This window comes from Phyllobates terribilis, unplaced genomic scaffold, assembly GCF_046119375.1.
Source record: "Phyllobates terribilis strain yellow unplaced genomic scaffold, ASM4611937v1 Scaffold_9__5_contigs__length_417890890, whole genome shotgun sequence".
Lineage (NCBI taxonomy): Eukaryota > Metazoa > Chordata > Amphibia > Anura > Dendrobatidae > Phyllobates > Phyllobates terribilis.
In genome coordinates, this window is record NW_027362769.1 from 103,034,037 (window position 1) to 103,054,978 (window position 20,942).

The 20,942-nt window shown below is 43.3% G+C and overlaps 1 protein-coding gene across 1 annotated transcript in view; it reads left to right on the top strand.

Moving 5' to 3' along the window:
* The window catches only part of PDE11A (phosphodiesterase 11A), a 921,640-nt gene that overhangs the window by 521,677 nt on the left and 379,021 nt on the right, over window positions 1-20,942 (top strand). The window contains exons 7-9 of the mRNA XM_073646878.1: window positions 13,038-13,113; window positions 17,732-17,799; window positions 19,969-20,061. Of these exons, the coding sequence (XP_073502979.1) occupies window positions 13,038-13,113; window positions 17,732-17,799; window positions 19,969-20,061 (237 nt within the window). The remainder of the gene's footprint in view (window positions 1-13,037; window positions 13,114-17,731; window positions 17,800-19,968; window positions 20,062-20,942) is intronic.

Genomic DNA, 20,942 nt, shown 5'->3' on the forward strand with positions numbered 1-20,942 from the left:
TCTTTAGCCCAAACACGTCTCTTCTGCTTGTTGCCTGTCCTTAGCAGTGGTTTCCTAGCAGCTATTTTACCATGAAGGCCTGCTGCACAAAGTCTCCTCTTAACAGTTGTTGTAGAGATGTGTCATTGACCTGGTCTCTAATCTGAGCTGCTGTTAACCTGCGATTTCTGAGGCTGGTGACTCGGATAAACTTATCCTCAGAAGCAGAGGTGACTCTTGGTCTTCCTTTCCTGGGGCGGTCCTCATGTGAGCCAGTTTCTTTGTAGCGCTTGATGATTTTTGCAACTGCACTTGGGGACACTTTCAAAGTTTGCCCAATTTTTCAGACTGACTGACCTTCATTTCTTAAAGTAATGATGGCCACTCATTTCTCTTTACTTAGCTGCTTTTTTCTTGCCATAATACAAATTCTAACAGTCTATTCAGTAGGACTATCAGCTGTGTATCCACCTGACTTCTGCACAACACAACTGATGGTCCCAACCCCATTTATAAGGCAAGGAATCCCACTTATTAAACCTGACAGGGCACACCTGTGAAGTGAAAACCATTTCCGGTGACTACCTCTTGAAGCTCATCAAGAGAATGCCAAGAGTGTGCAAAGCAGTCATCAAAGCAAAAGGTGGCTACTTTGAAGAACCAAGAATATAAGACATATTTTCAGTTGTTTCACACTTTTTTGTTAAGTATATAATTCACATGTGTTAATTCATAGTTTTGATGCCTTCAGTGTGAATGTACAATTTTCAAAGTCATGAAAATACAGAAAAATCTTTAAATGAGAAGGTGTGTCCATACTTTTGGTCTGTACTGTATTTTACTTCTTAGTAGTCAGAACTGCTCTCATGGGTTTCTCATTCATATACCAAAATAATAAAATTGTTAGTAAATATTAGCTTGTGTTGCATTTCTGACACTGACACTGAATTTTTGTGAACTTTTTCTCTAGGTGAAAACATTTTTTCTTATCCGAATGGGTTCAAAATTAGGTTAAGATTTTTCTTTATTTTTGCTTATCTTTTTATAACTCAATTAGGCTAAGTGCCCACGATGCAGAAATGTATCTCCCTGGCAGAAAAAACGCATGCGGATTTTACATGCGTTTTTCCTGCCAGCGACAAGCGTAATTGAAGCGTTTTGATCATGCGATTTCGCATGCGGGTTGTCAAGCACTTTCCAAGTGATTTTAGCATCACTTGGAAAGTGCTTGACAACTTGGTCACACTATATACTGTACAGACCAAAAGTTTGGACAAACTTTATCCTTTAAAGATTTTTCTGTATTTTCATGACTATGAAAATTGTACATTCACACTGAAGGCATCAAAATTATGAATTAACACATGTGGAATTATATACTTAACAAAAAAGTGTGAAACAACTGAAAATATGTCTTATATTATAGGTTCTTCAAAGTAGCCACCTTTTGCTTTGATGACTGCTTTGCACACTCTTGGCATTCTCTTGATGAGCTTCAAGAGGTAGTCACCGGAAATTGTTTTCACTTCACAGGTGTGCCCTGTCAGGTTTAATAAGTGGGATTTCTTGCCTTATAAATGGGTTGGGACCATCAGTTGTGTTGTGCAGAAGTCAGGTGGATACACAGCTGATAGTCCTACTGAATAGACTGTTAGAATTTGTATTATGGCAAGAAAAAAGCAGCTAAGTAAAGAAAAATGAGTGGCCATCATTACTTTAAGACATGAAGGTCAGTCAGTCAGAAAAATTGGGCAAACTTTGAATGTGTCCCCAAGTGCAGTTGCAAAAACCATCAAGCGCTACAAAGAAACTGGCTCACATGAGGACCCCCCCAGGAAAGGAAGACCAAGAGTCACCTCTGCATCTGAGGATAAGTTTATCCGAGTCACCAGCCTCAGAAATCGCAGGTTAACAGCAGCTCAGATTAGAGACCAGGTCACTGCCACACAGAGTTCTAGCAGCAGACACATCTCTACAACAACTGTTAAGAGGAGACTTTGTGCAGCAGGCCTTCATGGTAAAATAACTGCTAGGAAACCACTGCTGAGGACAGGCAACAAGCAGAAGAAACTTGTTTGGGCTAAAGAACACAAGGAATGGACATTAGACCAGTGGAAATCTGTGCTTTGGTCTGATGAGTCCAAATTTGAGATCTTTGGTTCCAACCACCGTTTTTTTGTGCGACGCAGAAAAGGTGAACAGATGGACTCTACATGCCTGGTTCCCACCGTGAAGCATGGAGGAGGAGGTGTGATGGTGTGGGGGTGCTTTGCTGGTGACACTGTTGGGGATTTATTCAAAATTGAAGGCATACTGAACCAGCATGGCTACCACAGCATCTTGCAGCGGCATGCTATTCCATCTGGTTTGCGTTTAGTTGGACCATCATTTATTTTTCAACAGGACAATGACCCCAAACACACCTCCAGGCTGTGTAAGGGCTATTTGACCAAGAAGGAGAGTGATGGGGTGCTACGCCAGATGACCTGGCCTCCACAGTCACCAGACCTGAACCCAATCGAGATGGTTTGGGGTTAGCTGGACCGCAGAGTGAAGGCAAAAGGGCCAACAAGTGCTAAGCATCTCTGGGAACTCCTTCAAGATTGTTGGAAGACCATTTCCGGTGACTACCTCTTTAAGCTCATCAAGAGAATGCCAAGAGTGTGCAAAGCAGTCATCAAAGCAAAAGGTGGCTACTTTGAAGAACCTAGAATATAAGACATATTTTCAGTTATTTCACACTTTTTTGTTAAGTATATAATTCCACATGTGTTAATTCATAGTTTTGATGTCTTCAGTGTGAATGTACAATTTTCATAGTCATGAAAATACAGAAAAATCTTTAAATGAGAAGGTGTGTCCATACTTTTGGTCTGTACTGTAAATCCATGCAGCCGGCGTGGATTTTGTATAGTGTGACCAAGTTAGTTAAAAAAAGAATAAAAATGGTAAAAGTAAAAAAACATTATACTTACCCTTTGATGGCCCCTGGTCTCCTTATCCGATGCGTCCGGTCATCCCGGTGTCTCGTGGTTGTGTAAAAGGACCTGCCATGACGCCACTTGGTCATGTGACCGGTCACGCGACCGCCGACGTCGGCGGTCGCGTGACCCGTCACATGACTAAATTATGTCATGGCAGGTTCTTTTAGACCATCGTGAGCTGCCGGGAAGCATCGCTATGGAGTCCAAGGGCCGTCAGAAGGTAAGTATAATGTATATTTTTTATTTTAATTCTTTTTTTTTACAGGTACTATGGTACCCGGGTCCAGAGGAGAGTCTCCTCTTCTCCAAACCCGGGTATTATCCGCACATTGAATCGCTTAATATCCGCTTGTGCACATCTAGTCATGCGAATATTAAGCGATTCAATGCAAGTCAATGGCGGCGAAAATGCCACGTTTACGCAAAATAATTGGTAGTGCTGCGGATTTTTCCGCAATGATAATCCGCAGCGGAAATTTCCGCAGCATGTGCACAGCACATGCGGATTATCATTGGGGAACATGGCAGACCTTCTACCAAGCACACAGCCTAATTCTAATACATAGCTGCAAATCATCATCAGCCTCCACTAGATGGAGCTTAGGAGCTTACTGCATACTGGTGTACATTGAACTCAATATTAAAGGGGTTGTCTGGCCTTAGGCTACAAGTCTGCAGTCACTCTATGTCACTGCAGACTTGTGAATCTGCACATCGCGGACACTGTGTGCTGTGAGGATTCTCCGGGGGCGGTCGGTCATGTGACCGCAAGTATGCGATTTGCATACTTCCGGCCAAATTCCGACTAGACTTGACTGACCTCTCTCAATATACTTGCATTGAGCAAAGCCGCACCCATATAGTCGGCTCTAGTGCAGCTTTCCTGCACAGATCTCCAGTCCAGACTATGGCTGCTGGGAGAGGAGTATGTGACCAGACCTGTCCATAAGCCTTGTCCAATTGAAAACCTTACATGGGAAAACTGCTTTTCTATTGGATGAGACTGATGGGCGGGTCTGGTCACATGCGCCTTCACCAGCAGCCAGCAGCCATTGTATGAACTGGAGAGCTGTGCAGTTTGTGAGGAAAATAGAAGGATAACCTGTGCTACTTATGTAATGGTAAGTGTTACAGAATCATTTCCCCAACACATCTGATAAAATAAAGACAATGTGGCCAGCCCCATTGTCGCATTCTGCAGCCAGCAATAGACCGTGTAAAACAGCGGCTATAGGAGGCAAGCAATGCAAAAAATTTAACAAAACCCAATTGCTAAAATGTTTTCTAGCCCCAATTACATGCATTTAAGTAAGAAAAAAAATGCCCCCTTTAAGGCTAGAACTACATTGCAGGATAAGATTGCAATGTTGTTTCAATAAGTCACAATGATAATGAATGTGATCACATTGAGACCCACAACTGTGAGACAACAGTTGGCAAAAATGCAACTCTTCTTGACTTCTGCATGACCACATTTAAAATCATTAGTCGCAACGGGCAGTACTATATTTGTAATCTTAAAATTGCAAAGACAAAAGTCGCTGTGGGGTGGAGCCCTAGCTGGTTAACTGACTTCTAGTAATGAGCGAGCACTAAAATGCTCGGGTACTCGTTGCTCGGGTCGAGCAAATCGGAATACTCGGGTGCTCGACCCGAGCAACGAGCCCATTGTAAGTCTATGGGAAACTTGAGCATTTTTCAGGTGGCACCCCCAGCGGTCTGCAGAGGGCCTAAAAATTGCCAAAATCGATGGGAAGTGCTCAAATGAGATGGGAACAGCATGGGGAAGACCATTGCAAGCATTTCTGACTCCCAGGTCACTGCTGTCAACAACGTTGTCAGAGTATTATGCCACTTTTACGGACTCACAATAAAACATACAAAAACAAAACCAAAATGTATTTTCCTGGGAAAATATATTAAGGAACATCCTTTCCAGGGTAATGACTTGTATATAAGTCAAAATAAATAACCAAAACCAAAAATACTCCTCCACACCATGGGCTATGTTCACACGTAGCGTTTTTGATGCGTTTTTGCACTTTTGCATTGCTTTCAACAAAGACAAATGCATTGACTGGGAAATATCATTTTAACATTTTACAACCTTATCTGGCCATGTGGTGTGTGACACATCATCAGACACATGCATACAGTACTGAAAAGACATGGGAACAGCATGGGGAAGACCTCTTGAAGCATTTCTGACTCCCAGGTCACTGCCTAAAAGTGTGCTCATCATAAGTGATCCTTGGCACATGCGAACATGCCTCCCGCCATGCACCTGTCGTTGCAGACTTGCAACAATCACCGTCCACGTCCTTGTCCCACTGCAGCGTTCAGTTGTCCCTACCCCATTCCTTGGAGTGTAAGCGCAAGTATGCAGCCAGCCAAATAGGCTGCAATACTATACTGCCAAATTTTTGACAGCTGCTTGCACTTGAAATGTGGCCTTTTAGGCTCGTGGAGACGGCAGCTTTTCATAACCTCATGCCGGCGGCGGCCGGGTGTCCATACTCGGTCCTCAGCCGCCACTGTTTCTCCCGGTGTCGTCTCCGCCTTCCACAAGCACTGGTCCCACAACATTACCCGTGCCCTCCTCAGTGCACTTACTGGGAAGGACCGCCTAACCACAAACACGTGGACAGGTGAATGTGGCCAGGGACCGTACGGAGCCAGTCCACAACTTTTTTTGCTGAGAGTTGTATTTAGCTCGGTGAAAGGACTGGCATAGAGGGAAACCGTATCTACCCTGGGTGTCATTTCTCCCAGGAAGTCCTCTAATGCTGCTTGTTGCAGAAGCAATGGCAGCCCGTCCAACATCAACTTGCCCTTGTCGGTGGTGCTTTGACACACACACATCTTTCTTTGCGCATTTAATTTCATGAAGACAGAGTTGGACAATGGCCTGATCTGTAATGGTATGGAGCCAGTCCACAACTTTTTTTGCTGAGAGTTGTATTTAGCTCGGTGAAAGGACTGGCATAGAGGGAAACCTTATCTACTCCGGCTGTCATTTCTCCGTCACCAGGTTCCGCCCATTGTCACACACGACCATGCCTGGCTGTATGTTCAGCGGTGAGAGCCACAGATCAGGCTGCTGTGTTACAGCTTTCAATAACTCTGCAGTGCTGGGCGGTTTGTCAATTAAGCATTAAGCATGTTATCTTCAGCACAGCCTGTTGCCGCTTGGCCAAGGCAGTGCTGCAGTGCTGTCAGCTTGTGACTGATGTGGTCATTTCGGAGATGGAGGAGGTGGTGCATGAGCTGAACAATGTGATTACATTGAGGTTAAATTGGTGATGCTGTTTTTTATACTAAAGAAAGATCCTATTGTTTTGTTTTTTTTACATTATTTTTTAAGACAAATGCATTCACCGGGAAATGTCATTTTAACATTTTACAACCTTATCTGGCAATGTGGTGTGTGACACATCATCAGACACATCCTGTTTTATTTATGATGGAGGGACTCTGAAAGTCATAAAGCCTACTTTTATAGGGACATCAGACGGCCCTTACTATTCTTAAAAGGCCAGCAGTCGGCCCTCACTATTGTTAGAGAGCCATCAGCCGGCTATGCTTTATTGTTCCCATTATTAACAAGTTGGTCTCTTATACTGTTATTGCGTATCCAGTGACTGAAAGGGCTGCCAAAAATTTGGACGCAACCAAATACCCCTTTGAAGAGACATAGAGGAGGGTTTCAGTAAAAAAAATGTTCCCATTATAAAGGAGCAGGTCTCCTATAGTGGTAATGCCCATGCTGTGACTGCAAGGGCTGTCAAAATTTGGGAAAAACTCCACTAAGAATTTAAAGACACATAGAGCAAGGCCACAGTAACAAGGTATGTTCCCATTAGAAAGGAGAGGGTCTGCTATACAGTTATAGGGTATGCAGTGAGTCCAACGGCTGACCAATTTTAGGAAAAACCCCACTAAAAATTTAAAGACACACAGAGCAGGGCCACAGTAACAAGTACGACATGTTCCCATTAGAAAGAAGAGAGTCTGCTATACAGTTATAGGGTATGCAGTGAGTCCAACGGCTGACCAATTTTAGGAAAAACCATACTAAGAATTTAAAGACACATAGAGCAGGGCCACAGTAACAAGTACGACATGTTCCCATTAGAAAGGAGAGGGTCTGCTATACAGTTATAGAGTATGCAGTGAGTCCAACGGCTGACCAATTTTAGTAAAAACCCCACTAAGAATTTAAAGACACATAGAGCAGGGCCACATTAGCAAGGTACGACATGTTCCCATTAGAAAGGAGAGGGTCTGCTATACAGTTATAGGGTATGCAGTGAGTCCAACGGCTGACCAAATTTTAGGAAAATCCCCAACTAACAATTTAAAGAGACATAGAGCAGGACCACAGTAATGACAAATTCCCATTAGAAAGGAGAGAGTCTCCCATAGTGTTGGCCTATGCAGTGAATGCAAGGGCTCCCAAAAATTTGGAGGCACTTCAATGCCCCTTGGAAGAGACGTGGAGGAGGGCCTCATAAAAAAAGTTCCCATTAGAAAGGAGCGGGCCTCCTATACTTGCAATGCCCATGCACAAGTGTATAGGCTGACAAACATTTACCCCTGGGGGATATACATGAACATACTGTATAAAAAATTTTTTTTACGGGCATCGTAAACACCTTTTAAAAAAATTATGTGGGTGTTGCATCACGGACCACAGTCACCCTGGTGATATGGTGGTGGAGGATGAGGAGAAGGAGGAGGACAAGAGCAAATAGCCAAAATCAGGAAGCGTATACTTATGTGTGGGTGTGAAAAGGTGCATGGGAATACACCTCCCAAAAAAAGACACTGGATTTGAGTTTGTTACGCTGCTATCATTCAGTGGTGTTGAGAAGTCTGGCCCAATCCAGCCCTTGTTCATTTTTATAAGAGTCAGCCTGTCAGCATTTTCAGTTGACAGGCGGATGCGCTTATCAGTTATAATTCCACCAGCGGCACTAAAAACCCGCTCTGATAAAGCGCTGGTGGCAGGGCAGGCCAGGACCTCCAAGGCATAGAGAGCCAGTTCATTCCACGTATCCAGCTTGGATACCCAATAATTATAAGGCACAGAGGAATCACGGAGGATGTTGGTATGGTCGGCAAGGTATTCCCTCAGCATCTTCCAAAACTTTGCACTCCTTGTGAGAGTACCTCGCGCCTCAGGGCCTGTGCGATGGAAGGGTCTGAGAATACTCTCCCAGAACTTTGACAGTGTTACCCTGCATCTGCTGGATTGAAGTTGTGTCTCTCTCGCCTGTACTCCTTGGTTGTCCAACGAAGTGTGCCCTCTGCCGCCAGCGTTTTCAGATGGGAATTTTTTTAATAGTTCCGCAACAAGGGCCTTCTGGTACTGCCCCATTTTTGTAGACCTGTCCGCCTCAGGAATAAGAGATATAAAGTTCTCCTTGTAGCGTGGGTCTAGAAGTGTCACCAACCAGTAATGACTGTCACCCAAAATTTTGAGAACGCCAGGGTCATGGGAAAGGCAGCGTAACTTAAACTCAGCCTTGCGTTCCAGACTATTAACAGGCAAGACTTCCGTGTCCTCACCAAGAGGATGACTGACCATGCTCGCCTCCTCCTCCTCCTCCTCTCTGTCCTCTGGCCATCTACGCTAAACAGACGGTATGACAGCTGTGCAGGTAGTACCGTCTATAGTGCATGAAACTAGCTCCTGTCCTTCATCCTCCTCTTCCTCATTGTCACCCAATCCACGTTGGGATGAGATGAGGCTTGGCTGTGTGTAATCACCCTGTATGGTTCCTTGCTCCATCTCATCGTGCTCCGCCTGCAATGCATCCTCTTCGATTGTGAGCAGAGAGTGTTTCAGAAGACAGAGAAGCGGGATGGTGATGCTAATTATGGCGTCATCGCTGCTCACCATCTTGGTGGAGTCCTCAAAGTTTTGGAGGAAGGCACATATGTCTGACATCCATGTCCACTCCTGAGGTCTTATGTGTGGAGTCTGAACTGAATACCGATGGCCTTGTTGATGCTGGTACTCAACAACTGCCCTCTTCTGCTCACAAATCCTTCCCAACATCTGCAGTGTAGAGTTCCAACGCGTGGGGACATCACACACCAGTCTGTGAGCCGGAAGCTGCAAACGCTGCTGAAACACTGCAAGGGCGGCGGAAGCTGTAGCTGACTTTCTAAAATGGGCACACAGGTGGCGTACTTTAACAAGTAGATCCGGCAGCTCCAGGTAGGATTTCAGAAACCACTGAACCATGAGGTTAAGCACATGGGCCAGGCATAGTACGTGTGTGAGCTCGCCTCGCCTCAGAGCCGCCACCTGGTTCCGGCCATTGTCACACACGACCATGCTTGGCTGTAGGTTCAGCGGTGTGAGCCACAGATCTGCCTGCTCTTTCAGAGCTGTCCACAACTTTTCAGCATTGTGCGGTTTGTCACCTAAGCATATTAGCTTCAGCACAGCCTGTTGCCGCTTGATCGAGGCAGTGCTGCAGTGCTTCCAGCTGACTGATGTAGTCATTTCGGAGATGGAGGCTGAAGAGGAGGAGGAGGATGAGGTGCAGGAGCTGTAGACCGTGGGGGCAACACTGATTGACCTAGGGCCCGCAATCCTTGGCATCGGGAGGACGTGTTCCGTCTCAAGGTCCGACTGGGTCCCGGCTTCCACTATGTTAACCCAGTGTGCCGTCTGCGAGATGTACCGTCCCTGCCCACAAGCACTTGTCCACGTGTCCGTGGTTAGGTGGACTTTCCCGGTAACTGCGTTGTTGAGGGCACGGCTAATGTTTTGGGACACTTGCTTATGTAATGCGGGGACGGCACACAGGGAGAAATAGTGGCGGCTGGGGACCGAGTACCGAGGGACGGCCGCCGCCATCAGGTTGCAGAATGCTTCCGTCTCCACGAGGCAACATTTCGAGCGCAAGCAGTCGTGAAATGTGAGAATTTAGTAGTGTGGCCTGTGGGGCGTTGGCTGCATATTTGCACTTGCGTTCCAAGGACTGGGGTATGGACAACTGAATGCTGCGCTGGGACAAGGACATGGAAGTGCTTCCTGATGCTGCTACTTGAGAGTGTGCAACGACAGGTGCAGGGCAGGAGGCATCTTCGCATGAACCATGAACAGGGGATTGGCTTGCATGCACAACAGCGGAAGAAGCAATGGTGCCACCCGCAGACACTGCTCCTGGACCCTGGGGTTCGGCCCACAAAGTCAGGTGCTTTGCTGCCATGTGCCTGATCATGCTGGTGGTGGTCAGGCTGGTCGTTTTGCCACCCCTGCTGATGCTGGCCTGGCAGGTGGTACAAATGGCCTTTTTGGGGTTATAGGCAGAGTCTTTAAAAAACAACCAGACTCGGGAAGACCTAACAGTTGTACTGGCAACTTCCTTCGTGTTGGTGTTATGGGGAACGGTTGCCTGCCTTCTGTCTGCGGCCACCACATTGCTTCTTCCTGCCTGTTGGGGTGCTCTGCCTCCCTCCCCCTGTGTGCTGCTGTTCTCGCTCTGCATGTCCTCCTGCCAGGTTGGGTCAGTTACTATATCATCCACCACCTCGTCTTCCACTTCCGCACCCTGGTCCTCCTCCTGACTTTCTGGCAATTGTGTCTCATCATCGTCCACCTCTTGTGACATTTTCCCACCGTCGCCTTCGTGTGACCGTGGCTGCTCAATTATTTGGCCATTGCTACCCGCGATCTCCTCTTGCCCCGCTTCAAGTGGACCGGGCGAGAGGCCCGAATCTATAAATGGAAAAGTGAACAGCTCTTTAGAGTGTCCAAGTGTGGGATCAGTTGTCTCTGGGTACTCTGCATGGTGGGAGGAAGGAGGATCAGGGTGAGGAATATGTGGTCCAGACTCACGGCTACTGAGACTTGACCTTGTGGAAGACAGGGTGGTGGTGGTGGTGGTGGCTAAGTGACTGGAAGCATTATCCGCTATCCAACCAACAACCTTTTGACACTGTTCTGGGTTCAATAGTGGTGTGCTGCGGTCCCCTAGAAATTGGGAAAGGAAGGTCAGGCGAGAAGATGTGGGTGTTTGTTGTGGCACAATTTCATCTTGCCCACGGCCTTGTCCTCGGCCTCTGCATGCACCATTACCATCACGTCCAGTTCCCCGTCCCTTGCCACGTGCCTTGTCCATTTTAAATGAAGGACAGTATCTTCCACGCACACTACAAATGACTGAGTTTGGAGCGAACTTATATGTGATCCGTGTGACGGAGAAAACAGAGAATTTTAAATACCTGGCCTGTAGGTCACTATTTTGAACAGCAAACTGCTGTGAATTGCTTCACTGACACACTAAACAAAATTTTTAATGGAGGCCAGAAATGGCAGTATTTTCTGACAATGTATATGTGATACGTTTGATGGAGAAAACACAGTTTTAAATAGCTGGATTTCTAGCACTGTAATATGGAAAGGACCTGGCTGTATTCTGCAGTGCCAACAAGCAAATGGCGCAGAAAAACAGTGCTCCCTGGATTGCTTTTTAAGCAAATAATGAGGATTAAGATCCAAAGAAAAGTATTCCTGAGACCTGGGCCTTTGTAAAGAAATATCTAACAGCAGCAGAAGGCAGAATTGGAATGGAGCCTCTTGTACTATGTGCACTGCAGTCTGCTATATACCCTGCCTGCCTGCCTATATATACTGCCTGCCTGATATCTCTGCAGATGGATTAGTCCTCAAAAGGACTGTTTGTTAAGATGGATATGTGTAATGTACGTTTTTTCTCCCTACACTAGCTAGTACACAAGCAACTCTCTCCCTGACGCAGCAGCACCTCTCCCTACACTGTCTGATTCCGGAGTGACTGTGACGAGCATGGCGGCGCCAGGTCTGATATAGACCTGATGACGCTGTGCGGCCAGCCAATCACTGTAATGCCCACAACCAACATGGCTACGGCATTACAGTGAGTGGCAGGCAATCCCTGCATGTTCATTGGCTCTGTAAAGAGCGCCGAACATGCAGGGAGGAGACCCGAGATCCCGTCGAGCAACCCCAGAAATACTCGCCGAGCGCCGTGCATTTCGAGCAGTGAGATGTTCGGGTGAGTACCGAGCAGCGGCGAGCACGCTCGCTCATCACTACTGACTTCCCATCCCAAGGCTCTACGGTTGGGAAGCATTAGGCAAGCAAAGCATAAATGACCTAGGTATGATTTTTTTAGGTGATGTTTACACGTTGTTTTTTTGCTGTTTTTTTCCTGCAATCAAAACCTGCTGTCTTGGCAGTAAAGAAGCTTCTTACAAAAAGCAGGTTTGCTGTTTTTTTTGTTGCATTTCTGCTGTATTTTGTTGCTTTGTTTTGGTGCAGATTATATGAGTCATTTGTCTACAGTACATGTCTTATAAAGTTCACACAGGGTTGTGTTTTTTGCAGCATTTTTGCATGTCTCATTGCCTTCTATGGTGAAAAACATTGCAAAGATGCTGCAAAAATGCTGAAAGAATTGACTTGTTGCAGTTTTCAAAAACGTAGCAGTTTTCAAATTCAGAAAAAAAAAAGCAATCATGCGCATGAGATTTATGAAATCTCATAGCTTTTGCTGGTACTGTAAAAAGCAGCTTTAAATTTGCATAAAAAAAGCAGCACAAAAAAAAAAAAAAACGCTGCAAAAACTCCACTTGTGAATATAACCTTAAGTTATTTACCAGATCCTTTTTATCCTTTCTTCCTAAGGCTAAAATATCACACATGTACATAAATAGTAGGGAAGCAAATTACACACGTTACTGGTTAGAAGTGTCACTGTCATAAACTGAAAACAGAAATAAATTGTAAAAAAAAAATGAAGAAGACACCAGACTGCCTGAAAGCCATGTAACGCTGCCACGTCCCCCTCTCGTGTCTAATTGCACGCATTAGAGTTTCCTCACGTCTGGTGAATCGGGCTCTTGTAGCGCAAGATAAGAGGCAGAGAATGAGTCACTACACAAAGAATAGAGCGTTACTGCTAATACCGGCTGCATCTCAAAAGGTCTTGTATGTGATATGAAATGTTTATAGAAAGTGAAGATGAGAACTTTACTGTCTGCTCATGTCTTCCTTTTCGCCTTGTGTCCTAGGCCGACCAGTTCTCCGGGTTTCATATCAGATCTGTGCTGTGTGTTCCAATCTGGAACAGTAATCATCAGATAATCGGTAAGTGTTCTAGATGAGAGGAGAATCCTTAACCATTTACGTCATGAGGTCATTTTTCCCCTTTGTATATAAATGTCAAAGTAGGGGCTTATCAATCAAAGCACTCAATCGTCTTGGTAAAAAAAAAATGAGTCATTGTCTGGAAATGTAACACAGAATCAGCCAGTAATTGCAAGTATTAACTCATATTTTAAGCTCACGTGGTTAAGTACAGATACAGTATAGTGGAACTTATTGCTATATCGTTATTTGTAATTCATGATTTTATATAGAACGGCAACTTTATCTTAAAACTTTTCTGTTTTATTTGCAGGAAAAATATGTATCTTTGTACCGTGTTAGCCAGTAGATTGAAAAATATTAAGATTTGAGAGTCCTCAGTGGTTGACACCTTTTAATGGCTAACTAAAAACATCTTAACAAATTGTAAGCTTTCCAGACTACTCAGGTCTCTTCTTCCGGCATAGAATAAAACATATATGTGACTCTCTTCAGATTTTGTGTTATACTATGCCTAATAAAGTGACCTGAGTAGTCTCAAAAGCTTGCAAGTTGTCACAATCTTTTCAGTTAACCATTAAAAGGTGTCAACCACTGAGGACTCTCAAATCTTCATATTTTTCTGTTTTATTCATTATTTTTAAGAAATAAGTTCACTATATTTTGACAAGTTTATAGATTATCGTTTGCTGCTCTGTTTGTCTTCTGCTGTTACCTGGACATTAATTTGCAAATATCTCGTCAACCTCTAAAAGGACAGATGTGTTCAGGCTCATACCTACTCACATTGGAACAGATGAATTTCCCGGAGGGCCCATATGCAGGACTGGACCCCCCCAACTACCTACATCAGCAGTGCTTAGCACAATACACTTAATACAGCATGTACAGTCAGTGTCAGACGGAAGAACATTGGGCCCACCAGAGGACTTGATTTTGAGGACCCACCTTTCATGTATACAAAACCAATGCATTATCATTAAAGTATTTTTTCTGACCTAGATTAATTTTTATCAGGCACTGTATCAAGTGGTATAGCCATAACATACACAATGTAAGGATGTAAGGATTTGGCTCTTCTTGCTGATTCGATCTGTTATCATGTGATTGTTCAGATACTGTTGAAATCCAGATGGTGGAGCCAGGTTCTCCCCCACTCAAGAGCCCCATAGCAGCTGCATGGTTTACACTATATACTCTCCTGAAGGAATAGCCAGGGCCCACCGGAGCATTCTCCGGTTCTCTGGTGGGCCAGTTCAACCTTGTGTACAGTCAAGGGCAGCATCTCATTCATTTAAAGGGGTTTTCCCATGAACAAAAGTTCATTTTATTCAATAGATCTTGGAATAATAATAACTTCCACAATTAAATGTATTTAAATAAAATGTTCCTGTGCTGAGATAATCTTATAAATCTGCCCCTGCTGTGTACTGTGTAATGGCTGTGTCTGACCGTACAGGGACATGGTCTGATTGTACCACATCTCCTGGGCAGGGGAGGAAGCAATAGAGTATACAGACAGGACAGTACAGGATCACAGTTGATTCTTTCTTTGAAGTAAAACATTGTTTAAAAACAGGCAGTGAAATGTTGAACCTCACAGGAAGAATCAGCTGTGATCCTCTGCCTTAATGTCTGTATACTCTTTTGCTTCCTCCCCTGCCCAGGAGATGTGGTATGATCAGACCGTTTTCTGTACATGGTCAGACACAGCCATTACACAGGGGAACATTTATAAGATTAACTCAGCACAGGAACATTTTATTTAAAACACATCCAATTGTGGAAGTTATTATTATTCCAAGATCTGTTGATTAAAATCAACTTTTGTTCGTGGGAAAACCCCTTTAACAAAATGTTTAGAGTAGACCATTAGTATATAGAAGCATAGACAAGTTTGTGAACAAGGGTCAATCGGGTAATATTGCATGTAGTTGAACAGTGGACCCTCAGAATTCAACCACAGGTAAGTTTAATTATTCATTGATCTGGGGTCCAGCAGACAGTTTACAATAAAAGGGCAGTACTTAACAAAGAAAACTCCTTCCCATTTCATGCTGTCAGCAATGGCACCACATGGAAGAGAAATGTCACAAGACCCGAGAAAGAAAATAATTTCTTTACACAAGAGATGTGAAGGCTACAAGAAGATCAGCAAAGCTTTAATTATCAGTCAGAATACTGTAGCAAAAATGATTAAAAAATGTATCAAAGATGGAACTGCAACCATCTCACTGAGACATCTAGGCCACCACAGAAGTTAACACCTATATAGAAGTATCTTCTGATGAGAAGGGTTGAAGAAAATCGACATGCAAGTTCACTGCAGATAGCTAAAAAAGTAAAAAACCAAACAAACCACAGTGAGTGTCTCCCGTGACAAAATACAGCACTGCAGAGGAATGGCATAAATGGCTTTCAGCCATGAAGGAAGCCTCTCCTAAAGTGCATGCACAAAAAAGCCTGACTACAAGCTCCCAGGGCCCATGCTGAAAAATGTGAGGACTTCTAGGACTCCGTATTCTCATGTGAAGAGGAGAGCAAGATAAATTTATTTGGAACTGATGGCTCCAAAACTATATGCTGTTGCAAAGGTGAGGAGTACAAAGAAAATTACATGGTGCCTACAGTGAAACACGGTGGTGGCCATGTCCTTATGTGGGCCTGCATGAGTGCCGCTGGTGTCGGGGAGCTACATTTCATTGATGGTATCATGAATTCACAGATATACTGCTCTATATTGAAAGAGAAAATGCCACCATCAATCTGCTCCTTTTGCACTTTTCCAACATGTTAATGATCCAGAACACATCTAAGGCCACTGTTGCATTTCTGAAGAAGAAGAATAGGGTGAAAATGATTCAGTGGCCAAGTGTCTCCTGATCTGATCCGAACTGAACAACTATGGGGAATTCTAAGGAGAGAAGTTTTCCTCACTCTCCATCCAGCATCCAGGCTCTAAAAGAGGTCGTTCTTGAAGAAAGGAAAAAGATTGTTATTGGAATATTAAGCCATCTTGTTCATTCCACGCCTAGAAAACTTGGTGCTGTACTTAAAAATCATGGAAGTCATACAAAATACTAGATGTAATAGTTTTCATGTGGGGTGTATTCATTTTTGCATCAACTAATTTCAGTAAAATTGAAGATTTTGTGATGAAAGTTATATTTTTAGTGTTACTTTAATGTTCGAGTTCGAGGTTAAAAAAATGTTCTATGACATTCAGACTGGTCAAAATTTTGGAAATTTTTCTTATGTTCAGTGAGATATTGATTAAAATATTACTTTTCAAGGGGGTGTACTCATTTATGCTGAGCACTGTATCACCTATCAACAGAATGTTAGATTAGTGGCAGTCCAATTGCTTGGACCTTCACCAGCTGCTAGAAAAAGATGTCTATAGTCCCTTTTCCTCTCCTGAGGATGGCCATGGAGGAAATGCGTGAAGTGATATTTAAGTAGGCTTGCATATTCTGTAAGAGTCTTTCAGCGATATGAAACCATCCAAGCATGCTCGCCCTGCTTATATATTCCGTAGCCTCTGCTCTAATCATAGTATGAATATTAAAATAAGTTTTGATATAGAATGTACTGACAGGTACAAACTCAAACAGCTGCTTCAAGTAGAAGACCTTTAGGCTAGCGGTCACACGACTGTATTTTCTCTAATCCGAGAGAATCGGTCTGATAATGCTAATAACACTCCGATCAGAGTTTCATCACAGTGTGCTCATGGTGTGATCCGATTTTCTCAGATTAGGGGATGATTGAAAAAAAAATCTCCATCTTCTCCATTTTGTCAGTCCGTGAAAATCAGACCGCCCTAAGATGTCATCCGAGTGCAGTCCGAATTTTTTCCACGAACTGATTGCCTTGCATGGCCGAGTGCGATCCAGATATTATGTATGCAATGTGTTTTCCTTTGGACTTTCCTGTATAAGGAAAAAATCGGACATGTGCAGAGACCAATAGAATAACATTGGTCCGAGGGCGATATGATGTTTTGTCGGATCGCACTTGGACAAAAAATATGGTCGTCTGCTCAAGTCCTAAAGAGAACTGTCATGATTCATGATACCTGAACTTTGAGGATGATTGCAGCCAGATATGTTTTATTCTGAAGTGCTATGGCTTTTCAGACTGATCATACTTTGAAAAGGGGACTATGTGTTTTGGCTGACTAGCCTGAGGTGGGTCCCCAGTCGGATTCTCTCTGTCCCGCTCCAGTTGACTGTCAGATCTTTTCCTATGTCTACACATAGGGAGAGACCTGTCAGTCAAATAAATCAGGGCAAGGAGAAGCCAGCCGGAGACCCACCTCGGACTAGTCATCTGAGACACACAATCCACTTTTCAAAGTATGTTCAGTCTGGAAAGCCATAGCACTTCAGAATGAAACATATCTGGCTGCAATTGTGCTCGTAGTTCAGGCATCATGAATCTGAAGGCAGGTTCCCTCAAAGCTTGAAGTCTACCAATGGCCATCATGCAATTGCATAGATAGTCTTATGTGACTGCATAGCACCACCAGTGTATGCATGTATGTAGGAAAATGTAAAAGCAACTGGATATGTTTGTTTGTAGGAATTTGTCTTTAACAATCTATGTGTATTTTCAGGCGTAGCACAAGTATTGAACAGATTGGATGGAAAGCCATTTGATGATGCTGATCAAAGACTGTTTGAGGTGAGAAAGAACCAGGCGTAAGCAACAGTTTCTACTATGTATGCGAGACTACGGAAACATTTGCACAGTTTTTTGGCTGCAGTTGAAAGCCAAATACATGAAAAGAACAGTAATTATAAGAGTTTCAATGTGGGGTAAAACACATGACGTTAATGACCTGCTGAGATTGCCTCTGCTTGGCCTTGTGTGAACCACACTGATCTTTATATCTGGCTCAGTGAATGTTCGCATAGTGTACATTGATTAACTAAAATAAAAATAAAAACTAATTTTATGCATTTCATTCATAAGTTCATTCGGAGAAGGTCTCCGCACTAGACCTAACTGCCACAAGGGTCAGTAGCACAACAGAGATTGACAATACACAGATTTGATGTTATACACGACAGTCTTCAGACTTCCAAATAACATTGGAGTTATGTATAAAAATGAAAGACAATCAAAAACTGGTTACTGCATAAATCTTTATGTATATATTGTGTCCATATGACTGTGCATAGCAGTAAACTTTGCACCCGTGCACGAGCACACACCCTACTTGTGCACCCCGTAAAGTGGTGTTTAGTTTGATCAATTCAAACATGTCAGGTTAATTGATAGCTGAGATTGCCCTCATTGTCATTTCTGAGACTTGAGCCACCAGAATATCCTCTCATGGGTCCATCCAAGTGTCAAACTATACAAACCTTTTAAAGTGATTCTGTCTGCATAAAATGACTGTTCAAACCATGCCCTGTTTCTCTGTGCACTCTTGGCACTTTTTTTGCATTTGTCTCCACACTATTTCACTATTTCATACCCCCCGTTAAAGCAACAACAAAACGCGCGTCGGGGCTATCAGTGGTAGGTAATCTCTCTCTTCACTCTGTGGGTAAGCTACCTCTCTAATTAAGCACTGTGAGTTTAGAGCAACTATCCCTAACAATGCACTTGCACTTTATTATATGTGGTTCTTCCTTGCTGTAGCCCACATTGTACTGGCATTTTTTGTTCCTTTAAGATATGGGAATTATTTCATATACATTCATATATATTAGCTCTTTTATACTTGATTACTCAGCAATGGATGAACCAAAAATTGGAATAATCCACCTTTTTTGGCGCTCCTCCGGATACTTATGTTTTGTCTTTACATAGGTCCTTCTTTTTGACCTTTTGGCATACTATGTGATTTGAGTGGTGCTATTTGCACACCTCTCATAATATTTATTTGCACATAAATTATCTGTAAATTATGTATTTTGTGCTATGTCCTTTTTCTGGTAAACTCACTTTGTTTGACAATAGTTCTGACTTTACAGCTACCAGAGAAGGGCAAAGAATTAAGGTGGGAAGGTACACTGAACTGTTTGGCTGCACTAAGCGCTTATGCATAGTTTGAATTGTCATTCTGTGCTGCTAGACTCCCTTTAAGAATAAGGACATGCTGTATTACTGGAAAGCTAATGGAAAAATTGGATTTTGGAATAAAAATGTTATCTTTATAAATAGTTATATTGTACAAAGATAATGGGTCTTTTGCTGGCTAAGTCTAAGGCTCACTTACTAAGGTGAATTCTCTGAGCCTCTGGTCGGGGTGGGCACATAGACCCCAGGCATCGATGCAGCAAACAGGAAGGCACGTGAACAGTGGCATGCATAGTTTGATAGATTGTTACATCTTTGGCGCATGTAAGACTTAGTCCCCGATTAATCAAAGTGTTTACACCAGAAATATAGCATAAAACACTTTAAAAGTTAAAAAAAATTGCAAGGTTGTAAAAAAAATGTTCAAAATTTTGCATTTTTACGCCAGTATTGCCCAGTTCTGCCAAAATAGGCAAAGCTGGGGTGGGATGGGGACAGGAGAGAGCATGGCGATGACCGCTCCTGTAATTTGTGACGACATATGGTGTACCTTACTCTACAAATCTTACTCCAATGTATAGCGAGGAGCACCGAGAAGCACATTTTATACCTCGTCTAAGCCGTGGTTTCTTTTCTTGACACCTTTACAAAGTATCTAGGAAGAAGCCAACATCTGTTTTTTTTGTGGTTCAAATAATAAATATGTCTAAATTGTTTGTGCTGCAATAGTAAATCTCCCCTAATATTTTCAGGCTGTGAGTTCTAAAGTGTCCTATAACCTAAATATTATTCACTTTTTCGTTACCTCTTGTGTTGGTTTAGGCTTTTGTTATCTTCTGTGGACTTGGAATTAACAACACAATAATGTATGATCAAGTAAAGAAGTCATGGGCAAAGCAATCAGTGGCTCTTGATGTAAGTAGATCTCTTTAAGTTTGTATGTGAAAGTATTCTTCACAGAACTAATGATTATTATACATTATTATATGACTTGACTGACACAATGTGTGTTTAAGAACTTCAACATTCCTGCTTCATGAATAATACTGAAAACGATATATCTTTTTCCAGATTGAGTAGAGGAAGAAAATAAGAAATAAAATTCCGATTAGCACTGGGTTACTTCTCCTCTGGCTTTTATGATGGCCCGCATTCCTTGATGCATGGTCTTTACTAATGAAAAACAACATTCTACATTAAAGGGAGTCTGTTACCACCAAAAGTCAAATTAAAGCACTTATAAACGTTTATAGGGGACTTAGTCTCTATAAAAATCATGCTTGTAGTGTAGATTTTACTTCTTCTTTTTTACTTATTTTGTTTCATGCAAAATCTGCTTTACATGATATGTTAATGAGGAGGCTCGGTGCATCGTTCCACCTCCCTATTAATTGATTGACAGCGCTCACATTGGAGACTGCGTGAATTGAATCCTCAGCTCTCCACGCACTAACACTGCAAGAACTGAGTGCGTACACATTAGCAGTGTGTGCAGGTGCATTCTCATTCCTCTCCTGTCTGCAGCGGCCACTCGCTGCACACAGGATCACATAGTAGCAGCCATCTGATACTGGCAGCAGATAGGTATGGGGACACCACACACTGACACTACAGCAGCCTAGTGAGTGCGGACACACACTGTCAGAGTGCGCTTTTATCCCTCTCTCCTCTCAGTATCTGCTGTTACTGGGTGATCCTGTGTGCAGCGTTCGGCCACTGCGGACAGGAAAGGGGGGTGAGAATGCACCTTCGTGGATGCCATCTGTGTGTTGTCAGTTTTCACTGACTGGTAGGAA